This window comes from Sitophilus oryzae, unplaced genomic scaffold, assembly GCF_002938485.1.
Source record: "Sitophilus oryzae breed Bouriz unplaced genomic scaffold, Soryzae_2.0 scaffold_1274_pilon_pilon, whole genome shotgun sequence".
In the NCBI taxonomy this organism is placed as follows: Eukaryota; Metazoa; Arthropoda; class Insecta; order Coleoptera; family Curculionidae; genus Sitophilus; species Sitophilus oryzae.
The window spans coordinates 1,028,575-1,045,933 of NW_022145920.1; the positions used below are offsets into that span (position 1 = coordinate 1,028,575).

The following is a 17,359-nucleotide window of genomic DNA, read 5'->3' on the forward strand; positions in this document are numbered from 1 at the left end:
TTAAACACAACCTTTTTTTTCGTCCTTTATCATGGCTATTTTCAGCTAGAATGTTCTTCTGTCAGAAGTAATCAAATAGCTTCTTCATCGTTATTGCCGAGGTTATTGCTATTCTTTGTATTATGCTAATATTATTTCTTTAGCTGGTATGACGTTTGAAAATTGTTTGGTATATTTGATTTTCAATCAATTTATTCATGTCGTGAAAAATCTTGATTTTGTTTGTTTTAAAATTATTTCTCAAAGTTTCTTTTTTGTCGCCTTAGTTTGTACCGATTTTAACTAAATAAATTGCAACTTTCAACTATCATTTTACTCCTTCCACTTCACAACACCACTATTTTCATTCGAAGACTCTGGACTGTTTTTCCCAGGTTATATATAACATTCTGAATTTCAGTATTCATCCACATTAAACCTTCGCATTCAAATTATATTAAACAACTAGTTGCATGATACCGATAGATCTTCTAATACAAGAGAGGATGCAGAGAAAAGCGTGTGATAGATCGGAAAAGCCGGATAGATCGCGAGAGTATAACCGAGAAAAAAGACTGAACACATGGAGCGACAGATGGAAACACAATATAGACGGGAAAGCACAGTGGACAAAACAACTTATACCACATATAAGGGACTGCATAGATCGGAGCCATAAAGAAGTTACCTACGCAATGACACAATGTTTATCAGGTTACGGATGCTTCAAGAATTATTTATATAAAATAAACTTACCGAGAGTCCAAAATATCTACGGTGACCACGATAACGACACAGCAGAGCACACAATCCTGGAGTGCAAAAGGTGGACCTATGAAAGAAAGAAATTAATGGAGAGTCTAAATACATAGCAACTAACTTACACTAACTTCGTTCCAACGATGCTTAAGTCAAATGAGAACTGCAAAGCAGTCCGGGGATATATGCAAGCGCTGATATCTGCAAACGAAAACGAAGCCAATGGAATTCCCAGGTTCCAAAGTTTGGAAAGTAAAAAAAAAAGAATAATTTTGAATGTACCCACTTACCATACTGCTCTAGTACTGCTCTGTACTTACCACACTCGCTAGTGTCCAACTTTGACTGAAGTGCTCAATTACCTGCAAGATCACACTAAAACTGCCTTCCCCAGAAGTAGTGCCGAAAGTAGTTCCTTGGGGAGATACTCAAAGCGGTTTGTGGAGGTTTTTTTAGTCGGTAAGGTAACAACCTAACTTAACCAACCACCCCGACAGTACCACTTACGGTCTCCGGTTTGCAGATTTTTTCCCCCACAAAAAAAAGTATTCATCTACATTAAACCTTCGCATTCAAATTATATCAAACAACTAAATTTCCAGTTTAAACTGAAATATAAAGTTCGCCTTTATCTTAAGTTTTACTGAAAGGTATGAGATTGAGTCTTATACATGGGTATTTTTCAATATTAGCTTCCTCCTCCTCTTTCTTCCTATTACTCTATAAAAGTATGGTGACATGATATTGCATTTATTGTGTCTCTCCATGTTGTTCTTGTCTTGCGCAGCAGTACTGGCCTCTGTGACTCTGTGCAGACTGTGACCTATGATTCTCTGCATTTGGTCCACCCAACGGTTTGGAGATCTCCCTCTAGGACGTTTCCCGTTTACTTTCCCCTCCACAATTAATTTTTCTAGGCCATTGGTGTTCCGGGATACATATCCCAATTGATCCTACTTAATCCCAATTAATCATACTTAAGATACTTTGGCCACATGGCCAAAGTATCTTAAGTATGATTAATTTATTGATATCGACAGTTTGGATTCGATATTCAGTTGTTGTTGAAAAGTAAGGAAGATAAAATGCATCCCTGGCGCACTTCCGCTTCCAAGTCAAATGCATCTGAAATGGTGTTGTTTACTCTTACTTTTCCTCTGCTGATCTCATACAGACTTCGGATCAGCTGGATAAGGTGTTGAGGGACTCCCATGTTTTCTAGTACAGACCAAAGTTTGCTCCACTTAATACAATCAAATGCTTTGCTGTAGTCCACAAAACACAGATGAGTTGGGATGTTAAACTCATAGGCTTTCTGGATAATTTGTCGGACGTTTAATATTTGCTCTTTAGTACCTTTGCCAGGCATGAAACCTGTTTGCTCTTCAGATATTTCTTTTAGAATAAAGTATTTTAGACGGCTATTGATAGTGTAGCAGTACTTTGCTAGTGTGATTAATAAGCGCTATCGTTCTATAATTAGCGCAGTCCGTAGGGCAGCCTTTCTTGAAAAGTGGTATAAACAGTGATTGACACCATTCTAACGGCCATCTACCAGATTCCCATATGATAGTTTGTGGATGATCTCTGTACCTAGCTCTCACTATTGCCTTTATAATTTCGCCTGTAATATTATCCACACCAGGTGCCTTTGAGCTCTTTAATGATTTAATAGCCTTTTCTATCTCAGTCTTCATTATTGCTGGTTCTTTTTCTATATTAAGTGCGAGTGTATGCGAATTAGCTGGTTCAAGGTTTTTATATAGTTTCTCACAATATTGTTTCCATACTTCAGCTATACCTTCTGGATTTGTCACAGTCTCATTTTTATTATTTTTTATTATCTGTGTCCGTGGTTTGAATTCCCGAGCGAGGTACCTAACCTTGTCATATAGCTCACGCGTTTTATTATTGTTTGCATGGTCTTCCAACTCTTTGCATATTCTCCCAATGTGATCGTTCTTGTCCTTTCGACATGCCTTTTTTATATCCTTATCTAGATTAATTTTAATGGTTTTTATTTTTGTTCTGATGTACCATTTGTTATCATTGCAGTCCTACGTTTTTCTATGAGTGAAATAGTATTTTCGAATATCCAGTGTTTCTTTCTTGGTTTGAAAAGGTTTGGAAAGTAAAAAAAAAGAAGAATAATTTTGAATGTACCTACTTACCATACTGCTCTAGTACTGCTCTGTACTTACCACACTCGCTAGTGTCCAACTTTTACTGAAGTGCTCAATTACCTGCAAGATCACACTAAAACTGCCTTCCCCAGAAGTAATGCCAAAAGTAGTTCCTTGGGAGATACTCAAAGCGGTTTGTGGAGGTTTTTTTAGTCGGTAATGTAACAACTGTGGGGTTACATTAAAACTTTGCATTCAAATTATATTAAACAACTAGATTTCCAGTTTAAACCGAAATATAAAGTTTGCCTTTCTCTTAAGTTTTACTGAAAGGTATGAGTTTGAGCCTTATACATGGTATTTTTCAATATTAGCTTAGGCAGATAGTATTTCCATAGATATTTCGCTATGAATATATCAAGACTTAAAAAATCTATTCTTTATCTATTCTGAAGTTTTAAAAGGTAAATAACTAATCAATAATTGTTTGTTCTATAGCGTCAAAGTAAATATCTCTTAATAAAAGAAGTGTTTATTCATGCTATTTACTTTTAATTATTATAATTTTAGATGATGTAAATAGTATGTAAATTTATTCTATTCAAGATAATAGCGATTCTTCAGACGTACATTATAAATTCTAATGTGTTTATTTAAGAAGGAAATTGACTTAAAATTATTACAATATATTTTAAAGTATATCACATTTCTAATTAACAAGAGATGGGATGGTATTATTTAACTGCCTTTAAAGTGTAATTCATTTTTAAAATGTCTTTTTTATTTTAATTGTTTTTATTGCATAATATTATTTTCACAATATACTAAAGAGGTATTATTTTTTAGACTGACTGCGCTCTTAAATGCAAACCTTAAATAAAACAGCTTATAAATTATGCATATCAGGGTAATGGTTTCTTGTTAACATAATAAATAAAAATGCAGTCAATTTTCGAACATAAATATACCATAATTTTATTAGCTTACTCTAATATTCTTCCCTCGTATTATAAATAATTGCGCACTCTTCCCTCAAAATCTTGCTTGTTTTGCTAAAATTGACGTAATTTTCATGAAAAGATAATATCGTAATATAAAAACACATAATCTCATTTGTAAATTTTTAATAGGGTCTAACCGAAAAATATGATTATATTACACTCGGTGTATAATTGAATTAATAAGAAAAAGTTTTACGATGAATTTTGTATTTAATACAGTAAAAATGTTATTACATGCATGCTCTTGGACAACAACATGACATGCAACATTGCATCGGACCTGGACAATCGTTTTGTTTGTAATCGTTTGGATTACAAGGTGGCTCTGGACAATCTACACAATCCGGATCGTTATCGTCACATTCCACGTATTGTCCGGGAGGTTTGTAGCTCATTTTATTCACTGTGTTATCCTCCATTCTTAATTTAGGTGGCAAATATTTGGGCTTCTCTGCCCAAGGTTTATCGATTGGTTCCATTGGTTCCCAAGGCTGATATGACATTTTATTTACCGTTTTATCGCTTAATTTACCACACGGCTTTTCGATGGCGTTTGTCGGATGGAATGGTAGAACTCTACACTTTTCCAAATCAACCGGCATATAGGACATACGATTTACTGTTTTGTCGCTTAAAGGGCAGTCTGACGTGTATAAATTCGTAAAAGGTTTTACTGCTTTTGGTTTCACATACGGTTTTGGAACATAGTCGTGTTTGTTTGTGGTAATATCTTGCATTGGACCTTCTCCAATCAGTTTGTGCTCACAAGGTCTAATCGGACTTCTCGGTGGTACATTAACAGGCTTATAAGACATTTTATTTACGGTGTCGTCGGACATTTTACCTTCTCCAACGCACAAGTTATTTTCAGGGATAATTTGCTTCGGTTTGTCCGCTTCGACGGGAATATAACTCTTCTTGTATATTGTGTCATCAGTCATCTTTAGCTCTGGCGGAAGATATGTTCTTTCCGGTGCAAAAGATTTTGGTCTAGGCGGCTGAATATACTTGCATTTTTTTCGTGGTTTGGGCGGTGGTTTTGGAGGACACGGAACAGTTACCGGGACGCAAACATTACAACAATTCGGATTATCATTTCCTTCTCCTCTAAGATGAACATTAGGATCACAAGGATTCACCATGTATTTAGGTAAAGTATCCGCTATAATCGGAAGAGTACATTCTGGTGGGCAAGGCTCACATGGAGGTGGGCATGGTTGCGTTGACCTTTCTGGTGGTGGACTAGGAGGGTCGGGAGGTACACATGGAGCACATGGAGGTGGACATGGGCACGGGCAGGGAGGGCATGGACTTTGAGGCTGTTGAATCTTAGGTGATTTGGATCCTTCGAGATGAGGGTCGGGAGGTACACATGGAGCACATGGAGGTGGACATGGGCACGGGCGGGGAGGGCATGGACTTTGAGGCTGTTGAATCTTAGGTGATTTGGATCCTTCGAGATGAGGGCTAGCAGGACACGGGCATTGATCCTGTTGTTGCTTGGGAGATGCGGCTCCTTGGGGATGAGGACTTGGAGGACAACTTATTTTTGATCTGGATTGCCTCCGCGAAGCTTGTTGGCTACAAGGTTGGCAGGAAGCCATTTTGCACTATGTTCGAGTAAAAAGAAAAAAAGTAATAAATATGGTTTAAATGACACTGACAACAAATTGAAAGATCATGTTTGGTGTTGTATTTATTAGATTGACAACTTTAAAATCAGAATATGTTCCAATTTGACAAACCTTTTTATATTTCAGTTTTATTCAAGAGTTTGTCGCTGATCCTCTGGATGGTGTGTCATTACTCTTAGATCTCTTGAGGGCTATTCAAGTAGGACAATCGAATACCGTAATACATGGACCGCCAGGCTCAACTGGAACTGTTGGTAAAATACCACCATCGCTTCAAAGGAGAGCTTTACTTGATGAATTGTCTTGTCTGCAATGTTTGTTAAATTGTTGCATAAGGTAAATTATTACGTCATGGTTTTACTAGAGTTAAAAATTGCATATATTAATAAGATAAAGAAATATCATTGAAGAATATACATTTGTTGATATTTCTTTTAAATTGAAATTTATAACAAGAGTTCTTTTACAACAAATTCTGTGATATAGGCAACGTGATTAAACTGGATTTTTGAATTGCAGATATAAGGAATCATTGAGGAAGTTGATTTCATCATCGGCTGGTTTGTTTACCGTTGCAGTCTGTATAATGAGTAACGTAAATAAATCGAGAATAATAGCTTTGCAGGTGAGTGGCGCTCTAACGATCTTGTCGTTCGATCTCTGCAGATTTTTATCCTATTCTGAACTGCGAAATATTTTTTATTCTTTTTATATTAATTTTAGAGACTACTTATAGAAATACAAGTTCCTTAGAAATTTCATGTATTTAAATAATACCAATACAATAACATACCTAACAAAACTAATTTAAATCACTGTCCGAGTTGGAAATTATGAAAATTAATGATAGAAATAATTGTTTTTTATGTCGTTTTTAGGAGAGGCAATCATTTAAACTAATTAGTAATAAATTAGTTATGAAAACACAACATTGTGTTCACTTTATATTCAAAATGTCGTACACACGGGTACCTACTTTTGAAAATCGCAAAATATACAGTAAAGGTTGAAGTAAGAATCTCCAGCAGAAGATTGATATTGTATTTTTTTCGGATCATTTATATTATAATATGTATACTTTTTTACAACTACTTTTAATTAGCTTTGATTTATTTTATCATTTTACATTTTTGCTTATATCTACAATGCGAGTCTCTAACCTAGAATAAATTCAATATATGGAAGATTAAAAAAAAAATAATTTAAAATAATATGTTTTCTACGCTGTCAGTAAAGAATAACTTCTGATCTGCATACCTCAAGTAATTTACGGTCTCCCCGTTAATCTTGACTCATTTGTTCATCTCTGTCATGGCTTCCATGAAGATCTTTTCTTAATACGAGGTGTTCCTTAATGTTCTTTGGACTTACTCTAAGAGAAAAAACTTTATATGAATGACAATCATTCATATAAAAGCTTACTTCGGGTTTCTCTTATTACCGATTCTGAACCGTCCTAGAACAGTGATGCGTATGCGCAAAAGGAAATATGAAGACATTATTTTATTTGCGCATGCGCTGCAGAGTTCTAGGACGGTTCAGAATCGGTAATAACAAGAACCCGAACAAAGCTAAAGTTAAAACCTAACCTAACTAAACATCTTAAATTTTGAGATACAGGGTGGAAAATTAAAAAAAAAAATTTTTTCATAATAACTCTGATTTTATTCCATTTGTCTTTATGAAACTTTATACACATCTTCTGTGCATCAAAATACCTTTTTTAGCGTACAAATAATTTTATTTATTTCAACCAGTGCCGTCCATACGGGTTTTACATTAAATATTTTACTTAATTTGAGAAAAAAGTGGTACTGACTTCTCTTAAAATAAAAATTATTTCCAAAATATCCATACATTTCTAAACATTTTTTATCTCTTGATTTTTTTTCGTCCCACGTATAGTTATTGTTTTAGTGACTGTTGTGAGGAAATAATTTCTTCATTGGCTGGAAAATTTTTAAATCTATATGCTGGAAGGAAATTAAGAAATAAAACTTTTTTTTTTGTATATCAAAATCAGCATTTTGATGCATGGAAGTCGTGTATCAAATATAGACCGATACTAATATAGAAAAAAAATAGGGCAATAGAATGTCCCTTTAACGGACTCCTTGCTAAATGTTAACTTCTGATATGTTATATTCTGGCATGACCATTTTTATTTATACTTGTTTAAATACAATATAGTTTAATTAAAAAAAACTAATCAACATTTCCAGCATTTATTGAAAAAAATTGAGAAAATATTTGAACTGAATTTCTTTTAATTGAATTAAATAAAGTTTGTTAAATATTTTTTAAATTATAAGGATAACAAAGGAAACAATCCTATAAAAAAATTAGGGTAGTTTTAAAAGGAAAAATCGGTAACGGCCATACCTAATTTAAATTTTGAACAGGCTGTATAGCATGTTCTTAAAGAAAATATATTGAAATTTAATGTATATTTATTTACTCAATAACCGTATTTGTTTTTAAGCTACTGGCCAAAGCCTGTGATCCTTCCATAGGTGGACATTCTGCTGTGTCTGAGGCCATGTCAACTTTAAGATTAAGATTCGGTGAACCAGTCAGATTTCGATTTTTGGTGGGCATGCTGACATCTACAGGTGGGCAAAAGGAACTTATAGCTTCAGGACTTAAGTTCTTAAACAAGTTTTTGGATACTGCAGCATCCAATCAAAAGAGATTATATATACAGGCAGAGCTGGATCAGGCTGGGTTTGATATGGATATTATTAAAAAGGTAAGTTATAATATATTTTTGAATTCTTATGCCATACTTACTCCAAAGAAAATAGTATACTGTTTTTTTATTAGGAGTAAAAATTACACTTTTCATGGTGAAGCTTGGGAGTACATTACAGCCGAGGCATAAAAGGCATTTTTATTCCGAATAGAACATGGGATATTTTTCAAAGGCCACAAATAAGTTTTTAAATAACTTCAAACGTTCTAAATAATATAAAAGTCATACCTTGTATGTAATTATATATCGAGAAACTATGATTACGCTCGTTGAATTTGACACTTTATGTCAGTTTACCGCCATTACTCGCTGACGAGTATTTGACACGCATTAGAAGATGGTCACGCAAGGCGGTTTCTTTCATGAGCTTTCCTGTGACTGAAAAGCCCGATACGTGATGTTATCTGTCTACGGCACTCCAGACATTCAAAAATCTCATTGCTTTGTTGCCTCTTTACTTTTTGGTTGTCGCTCTTAACTGACTTTACAATTCTTCTCCATTCCGTTCTATTGTGAGCTGCCTCTTCCCACTCATTCTGCTTGTTAATTCCCTTTAAGTTTTCGTGGAAAATATCCTTGAACCTTTTGAGTTGTCCACCCGGCCTCCTCTTTCCATCTACAAGCTCACCGTAAAGCAGAGATTTTGGTATGCGGTTTTCTTGCATTCTGCATACGTGACCAGCCCATCTTAAGCGGGACTTTGTAATCATGACTTCAATACACTCGCAGTTAGCTTTTTCAAGGACCGATACGTTTGAGACATGATGGAACCATTTTATTCTTGTCTAAGATGTCTCTGTTGCAACTTTAATGCGTTCATGTGTCGACGGTACGGCACCCAGATTTCGCTTCCATATAACATGGTGGGAATTATTATCGCTCGGTACACCGCAAGTTTCGTTTATGTGCTCAAGTCATGATTGTAGAAAACCCTGTCTTTTAATTTCCAGAATGCTCTTGAGGCGCTGCTAATCCTGTGCTGAATTTCAGAGTCGATATTGGCCTTTTCCGAAATCAAACTGCCGAGGTAATTGAGTTCCGCTACATATTCCAACAGCTGATCTTCGATTTTTATAGCATTGTTGTGATCTTCCGGGGGAGTGCACATGATTTTAGTTTTATCGATGTTCAGCTTAAGTTCCAAGGCCTCGTATGCCCATGTATATGTGTTCAACATTTCTTGCAATTGCTGTAACGTATTTGCAACTAGAGCACAGTCATCAGCGTATTGAAGTTCTGTGATGAATTTTGTACGTGTTTTTGCCCTGAGTCTTTTTATGTTGAACAGACCGCCGTCGTATCTGTATCTAATGCCCAAACCTCTCCCCTGCAGTTTGCTGTCCACTATAATGGAGAGCGCTGCCATGAAAATATTGAATAGGAGAGGGGCTAAGACACATCCCTGCCTAACGCCTGTGTTTGTTAGGAAGGGATCGCTCAGTGATCCATGATATGACACTCTTGATTTGTTGTTGTTATGGAGGCGTTAAGGCGTTGTAGTTATGTAGGTTAAATTTACACACTCTAAGAAATTTGATGGGTACTCCGAACTTTTTCATAATTGCCCAAAGTGAGGTACCTCTCCGCTTTCCCATATGACATCAAGGAGAGCCTTAAGATGACCAATAAGTTCTTTACTTGCACACTTATAGATTTCCGCCGGAATCGCGTCACAGCCAGCTGATTTGTTGTTTTTAAGCTGTTTTATGGAGTCCTTTATTTCCTGTTCTGTTATTGGAATGTCCAATACATCGAGACTGTTATACTGAGGTATTATGTTGAGTGCTTCCATATTGGGGTTGTTTTCTTGGTTAAGGATATGGCTGTAATGCTCTTTCCAGCGGTTTCTGATTTGCTCTTCCTCTTTTAGAAGTTCGCCATTTTGTGCCATGATTGGGCATCTTGCCTTCTTAGTTGGACCGTACATTTCTTTTACAGCCTCGAAGAATTTACGATAGTCGTGATGCGTGGCATACTCCTGAATCTGACTAGCTTTTTGGGACCACCAGTTATCCTTTAGTTGGCGCAGTTTTCTTCGGAGCGTGTTGTTGGCTGCTTTAAAGTTGTCTGCTAGTCTTGGATTTTGTGGATTTGCAGTGACGGCTTGATGAGAATAATTTTTTTTTATTTATAATATAATAATAATAATTTTTAGGGATATCCCGATTTTAATGTTTATAGAAAACATGTTGTTTGCAACTCGTGTGCGAACTAATTTGGTGATCTTGACTAATTCTTTTCTTCCAACAAAGCCTGTATATGCGGTTGATTTTCGTTAAACCAGTCTTGTTGTTTCTTTTTGTTGGTTATGTCAGTTTAATAATATATTTTCGTACTTTTATGCTTAGGCATAAAAGTGCTTTATTTTTATGCCTAGGCGTTAAAATGACTTTTTTCTACAAACGTCAAAAAATGACAATGACATGGTTCGCGAATTGATAGCAATGTGCGAAGTGACACTTTTTTTATTTTCCTACGTTACCATGACACGGTGCGCGAAGTAATGCGCGAAATGCCTATTCGCACACTGCATTTAAATTATATGGGATTTTGGAATTTTGATTTTTGGATAATGAAGAACTAAATTATAACTAATTATTTATTTCGAAATATTCAAGAATACACAAATAACAAACATCAAGCTTAACACTAATGCATATTCTAGTTATTATTTACAATATTAACATTAACAAACCAGTACACAAACCAATATTTAATCCCAAACTAGATAGTTCTGATTTTGCTTGAGATATGGGGGTTTTGGGACTTGAGGCACTATCCAATTTTGATGTAGAGGTACTTGATCCCGGCATTTAACATTCAAAATGTTTTATTTGATATTTGAATTTTATTGTTGATAGAATCCTCGACGTATCCCTCGGCCACTGTCGAAGATTTCCATCTTCCGTGGCGCTTCAAACGAAATATATCACCCCCTGCATTAGCAGGGAGTGTGGCTGAAGTTCTCCGGAAACAATGCCCAGTGTAGGCCTCATAATCTGGCAGCTGCAAGTGTTTTGCTATCATGCTAGGCATCTTTCCAATAGAATTTATGCCGACCATTTAGTTAACACATCTTTTATTTTGCTTTTTTAAAACAATCTGCGACTGGTAGCATTTCTTGGACGAAGAGTTGCGTATTTTCGGTAAATCTCAATATAATTCAAATTTGATACTGTAAAGACTCGGTCTATGTTTGTTTTTGTATCGGGTACTTAAACAATCAAAATTGAATCTTTATCGACCGTCATTTTAATAAGTTCCTCACGGCGCGCGGCAAGCACCAGAAATACAAAGTATTAAAACGACCTAAAAGGAAATCCAGCAATAATATAATAATAATAATTTTTAGGGATATCCCGATTTTAATGTTTATAGAAAAAATGTTGTTTGCAACTCGTGTGCGAACTACTTTGGTGATCTTGACTAATTTTTCAACTCTGCTACGCCTCGTTAAAAAATTCAAGTGTCGATCACCAAAGTAGCACTTCGCGCACTAGATACAAAAGTAACTATTTTATATTGTCAATTACGTCGCAAAAATTAATACTTTTGTGACGTTTTTCTACCTGGTACTGGATTGTAAAGTTAAATATACGCTATAAAATTTAACTTGCCTGGTTTCTGTATAATTTATGTACCGAAATAAATAATAGGATAATTGGCCAAGTTTTGCCTAAGTTAAAAAAAATGGTGATGGTTATTGGTGTTTTCCATTATAATTATATAATAAGAATATAATTTGTTTTGTTTAAACAAACAGATAACCCAATAAGTTTATGCCGTGTGATCTCTAGATTTATACAAGGTGTTTCAAAAAGTATGTGCCGATGATAAATATAATTACTCATCTTATAATTTTCTTTCGTTTAATTTAGAGCAGAAACTGTCCTTAAAGTCAAATTTTACCTAAATGAGTAAATACAAAAAAATCCTATATGAAGCAGACTTTACCTGTGACGTGTATATTCTTGTTTTAGAACGTGCAGAATTGTGATGGTGTAGAAGCCATAATGGAGGAAGTGCAATATTGGGAAAAAAGAAACATCAATATTGAAAGTTTAATGTCCCGTTTAGAGAGTTATAAAAAAGACAATACCATTTTAAAGGAACGCGTAAACAAGCTAGAACGACAAGTTAAGGTAAAAAATAATAATAAAGGTGTATCTAAAAGATTTTAATTACATGAATTTTTTTACAGTTGCTGCAAGATGAAAAAGGTATCTTGACATGTGTGGAGAAGAACCTAAAAGACCGTTGCAGTGAGTTACAGTCTGAAATTAGGTCACTTCGTTCAACAAAGAGTTCATACACCAAGCGAATCCGTAAGTCACGTTTAAAAAGGACACTACCTACACTCACCGCTACGAGAAACAGGGACCTTAAAATTTTGATGTATTTTAAAGTTTAACCTTTAACTGGCGTGGTGAATTTTCGTACGGCTCATGGCGTGCTGGGGTGCGAAGGACCCCAATTTTTTTTCAGTTAAAAATACATGATGAAGAGATTTTATAAAAAGCTTGTTATTTTAACACTGTTTACAATACATTCAAACTTATGAACAAACAATTTCATTAATTTTCAACAAATTAACAAAAACGGACAGAAAAATAAAATAAAACGCATTATTTAGGAATTTTTAACAACAGAAATATAACTTGGCTAAGGAACCCATAGAAATTAAAAAACATATATATTTTATGATTTTACCGCCTTATTATTTTACCGTCTTATTATTTTCAACAACACTGTAAACTTTAATGTACATAACTTTTTCAAATACAGTTTATGCTAATATAGGATCTGCATTTGCCACACATGGATCGTACACATTTGATTCATAAGATTTTTGTTTTTTGTCGTTTCTTCGTTGACATATGGTTGACATATACCACATCTCTTTCTTTTCTGATAATGATTATTCAATTTTCTCTCTTCTAGAAGTAAGAGATTCAGAATCGGAGTTATGGTTACTCTTCGGAGAAAAATCAATGTCTCGATGATCTTCATCTCACGTAAGCCTCTTTAAGTTCATCAAACCACTCAATTAATGCTTCCTCAAAATTAGCGTCCCAGTGAGGTACACTTTTTAGACTACCCACCATCCTAATAATGAAACACTCTTGGCTTTGATGGTGCCACACAGACCCCAATAAACTTTAGCCCCCACTGGTAGGAACAATACTTGATAAAATCAAGTGCGCCTTTAACAGTTGCATATTGGTATCCTAACTTAAAGGTAAATGGCGCGGCGAGACCTAATTCTTAAACGTAAACATTTTACAGAGCTTTAAATAGTGCTTGGGATCCGCTAGACCCAGTTCCCACCACGCCAGTTGAGGGTTAATGTGTTTTGTTCTAGTAGACAAATTTTGACGATTTTGAAGCAATTTGTAGCTAAATTATTTGACTTTTTAGTATGTCTTTGTGAATTAAAAATGAAAGTTTCCATCTGTCAATTATACTAGGGAAAACAACATTTTGATATTTTGGAAAAAGTTTGAAACATCCTGCGGACTAAGTTAAGAAAGCAAAAATTTAATTTTGATGCATTTTAGCCTTTTAGCCTTTCTGTTTTTGGTTCATATTAATAGCCTTTATTTTTATTAAATATATTCGCTTTTGAAGAAGACTGTATAGTACAGTAAATAAGGACACAAATCTCGGCTTAATTCGACCATGACTTTTTAGGCGGATTGTGTAATCTAACCTAACCTAACCTTTTGGCCAGCTTTGGCTAAAAAATCACAAAAAATCAGTTCTTTGCAAATAATCTGCCAAAATATGCAATTTACAATTTTTTTCTCGCAATAAAAAATGAAACTTAGGTAGTTACCTAAAAAGTGGTTCTTATGATTTTTTCCTTACGCCTCGAAGATACCTGAATTTTCTCTCCAAGTCCTTAACGCTCCGGAAATAAATTTCGGAAGCGTATCATTGATTAAGAGGACAAATTGTTTAATAACTCGGCTAAAAATTAATATTTTTTGATTATTCAAAGTTCATTTAAAAGGTAGAATCAAGAGCTATCAAATTTTGGAATTTGTTTGAATCTTGTCTTATTTTATGATAATGTAAAAACCGGGCAAACATTCCTTGATCCAAAAATTTTCAGATTTTTCAAACTTATTCATATTTTCACTAATAATAGCTTATTTGTCAAGATTTTTTTAACAGTTGTTCTTAGAGTATCTTTAAGCTACTCAGAAAATTTGAAGTATTTGTTTAATCACATTTTAATAAAAAAACAACTCGGTATTCGTGAGTGACCTTTTTACCAAAAAAATAACCTTACACAAAAAAAAAGTTTTGAAATACAGGGTGGCATTTGCCTAATGAAGATGCTTAACATTTCAAGAACACAAAGAAGAAATAAAAAAACTACCACATATACGATCGAAAAAAAAACTGCGTCAAAGACGACTCTCATGACCATCGATAATAATTTTGACGAGATGAACACCTAAATGTATTTACTTGGCTAGTACTCATTTTTATTTTTTAATGACGTTTTCTGTCAGTTGGCTATAAGAAGGTTGTTACAAATAACAATTTATGATATAATAGTAAAATATCGACCGTCTGTCCAAGTCGTCTTTTCTCCTGCAGAACAAACTATATTTACTCTGATACGTAAGTTGCTTTTTAAGTTTTTACAATCGCTTGTTTCTTCCGTTGTACTGAACACGTCGCAACAATTCCATTAGAGGGTCGAAGAACTTTTAATACTGAATGGTATAAAACAATTTGTTTGCCAACGGTCTTCAATGAAATAAGGAAAAGAACAAAAACGTCGCATCATTCTTCATCACGACAATGCCAGCTCCCATGAAGCACGTCAAACAAGTGAATATCTGAAGAAGAAAAACATCAAATTAATGTCTCATTGTCCGTGTTCACCCGATTTCTCGCCTAATGACTTTTTCTTTTTGACCCACTGTCAAAAAAAAGATGCGCGGACACTGATTTTCATCACCTCAAGAAGCTGATGAAAACTTTCAAAACCATGTTTCACGATATTAGCTTCAGAGTGGAAAAAATATTTTTAAAATACTTTGTTTCGAACTTATCCGTTTCTGTTTCACTTTTTGTAAAAACTTAAAAGGCAGCCTACGTATACAAGTTGTTAATTAATCATGTTTTAACTAATAAATACTTTCTTTCGTAGAAGAATCTACTCCCAACGATGACGAGGGTATCTCATCATCTGAGAGAAGTTTGACTCCTGAAGACGATATCAATCGAGAACTTATTTTTGACACCTACAGTATCCAGAGCCCAGCACATAAAATGAAAAGATCGGCATACTGTATAGATGACGACGATGAGGAAACGACAATAGACGAGGTTATTGAAGAATTGAAAAATATAATTAACGATGCTGAAACTGAGGATATAGTAAAAAAGGAACAAAAGAAAGTGGAGAAGGAAAAACAGAGGATAGAAGAGGCGCAGGTAGCCAGTAAGTTGAAGATACATATAGACGCAGATGACTATGCGGTGACCAGTGAAACCGAGATTATACCAAGCGAGTTACATCCGCAACCTCCTAGAAGGGCGAAAAGCCTCGTCCATTTATTTGTACCTACTGAAGATTACTATTATTGCCCTAAGGAGTTGTTCTTTGAGAACGAAACTCCCTATACAAGTACAGAAGGATCCGATTCTTTACTAAGCATATCGAAAGTACCAGCACCAAGAACAACTACACCAGAAACCTTACCATTAACGTCAGGTTATTGCAAGAAAATTTCTGGTCTAAAATCGAAACCTTCAATGAAGAATTCTCGAACAAACACAGGCGATCTAAAATGTTCAGATCCCTTAAGACAATCTGCTTCGTTCTATTACAGTACAACAGTAAACGTAAGTCAGACACAAGCTATTTTAGAAAACCACAAGGCGAAAGCAAAAAGTTTGGATAGAATTGACAAAGGCCTAGATTCCATCGTGGATATAGTGGTAACCAACCAATCCTTAAGCCAGAACGTTAAATTGAGACCTCGAAGCGAATCTTCACGACCATATTCTTTAGTAAAAAGTGTTTCAAACGTGTATATCCAAGACAATGTAGTAAGGCAAAGAATGGGTTCTTTTTCTGAGGAGAAACAAAAAATGTTCCTACCGTCCAGTGCTGATGTTTCATACTATTTTCCAAGGGCTCAAGAGAAAATTATCTCTAGCAGCAGTTTTCTTGTAAAAAGGGGACATTGCAATGCTGGAATGTATTCGGGACAAGGTGGGGGAACAGGTAGTGTAATCAGACAAAAAGATTTTTCGGGTAGTGGGAAAATAAGTGGAAAGGTAACAGATATTCCATCAGGATTATACTAAAGACACTAAAGTGGTGACACATAATCACCTCGCTGATGATAACACACAGTAATAGTATCTATAAATCTATTTGTTAATATTTATTACCTAGTGTAGAGTAATTAAGTATTGCTTGTTTTAATTACTATATTGTTGCTATTTTGTGATATTTGGTGTGAATAACCTTTCAAGTTCATAATTTTTTAAACGCCAAATTTTACAAATATTGTTAAAATGTCCATCGACTGAGTTGGGAGAAACATAATATTTTGCAGTTTATGTTGAACTTATAAACAAAGATATGCAGATTAAAAAGGGAGTTAAATTGGAACCAGCTTTCAACTATACAGGGTGCTACAAATTCGAGATACGAGCATTGGTATCTATCGGTCACCGTAATAGATACGAACATGGTTAAATTGGGGCAAAGTTGCGCTTTGGGATGTTCACCAAGATGGCATCAAAAAAGTTTTAAAATTTTTAAGGATTGCTGAGTTTTTTGGAAAAAAACTGATTGTTTTGAAAATCAATTTTATTTTTTCCTGTCGTTACTTTTCAGAAAATCAAAAAACTAATTGTAAATTTTAAAACATTCTCATAGCCACTTTATAAGGCCTATCTGATAGTATTTTTAGATTTCCAAATTAGCTGATAATTTTTGAGATACTGAGGCGAAAGGTTTAATTTTTTTAAATACGGACCTGCATTTTTTATTTGAGATTTTGAAAGAACTCGGTCTCGTGAGTACAATGATATGCGAAACTTAATATTTTTTTTGTTTTGACATTTGAACACGAT

General features: G+C 34.6%; 2 protein-coding genes across 2 annotated transcripts in view; one reads left to right on the forward strand and one right to left on the reverse strand.

Moving 5' to 3' along the window:
* The window catches only part of LOC115874313, a 103,268-nt gene extending 86,323 nt beyond the window's left edge, over nucleotides 1–16,945 (forward strand). Inside the window, exons 4-9 of the mRNA XM_030889418.1 lie at nucleotides 5,623–5,832; nucleotides 6,016–6,121; nucleotides 7,979–8,245; nucleotides 12,229–12,390; nucleotides 12,450–12,573; nucleotides 15,417–16,945. Coding sequence (XP_030745278.1) covers nucleotides 5,623–5,832; nucleotides 6,016–6,121; nucleotides 7,979–8,245; nucleotides 12,229–12,390; nucleotides 12,450–12,573; nucleotides 15,417–16,582 — 2,035 coding nt within the window. The 3' untranslated portion in view covers nucleotides 16,583–16,945. The remainder of the gene's footprint in view (nucleotides 1–5,622; nucleotides 5,833–6,015; nucleotides 6,122–7,978; nucleotides 8,246–12,228; nucleotides 12,391–12,449; nucleotides 12,574–15,416) is intronic.
* On the reverse strand, nucleotides 3,971–5,546 carry LOC115874314 (vegetative cell wall protein gp1-like). The gene has a single exon (XM_030889419.1). It carries the CDS (start codon nucleotides 5,464–5,466, stop codon nucleotides 4,093–4,095), a length of 1,374 nt encoding a protein of 457 aa, XP_030745279.1. The 5' UTR covers nucleotides 5,467–5,546; the 3' UTR covers nucleotides 3,971–4,092.
* Nucleotides 16,946–17,359: the final 414 nt, after the last annotated feature.

What these genes read in the sequence shown, in the direction of transcription:
- LOC115874314 (XM_030889419.1), bottom strand. Translation starts at nt 5,466, where the DNA reads ATGGCTTCCTGCCAACCTTGTAGCCAACAAGCTTCGCGGAGGCAATCC.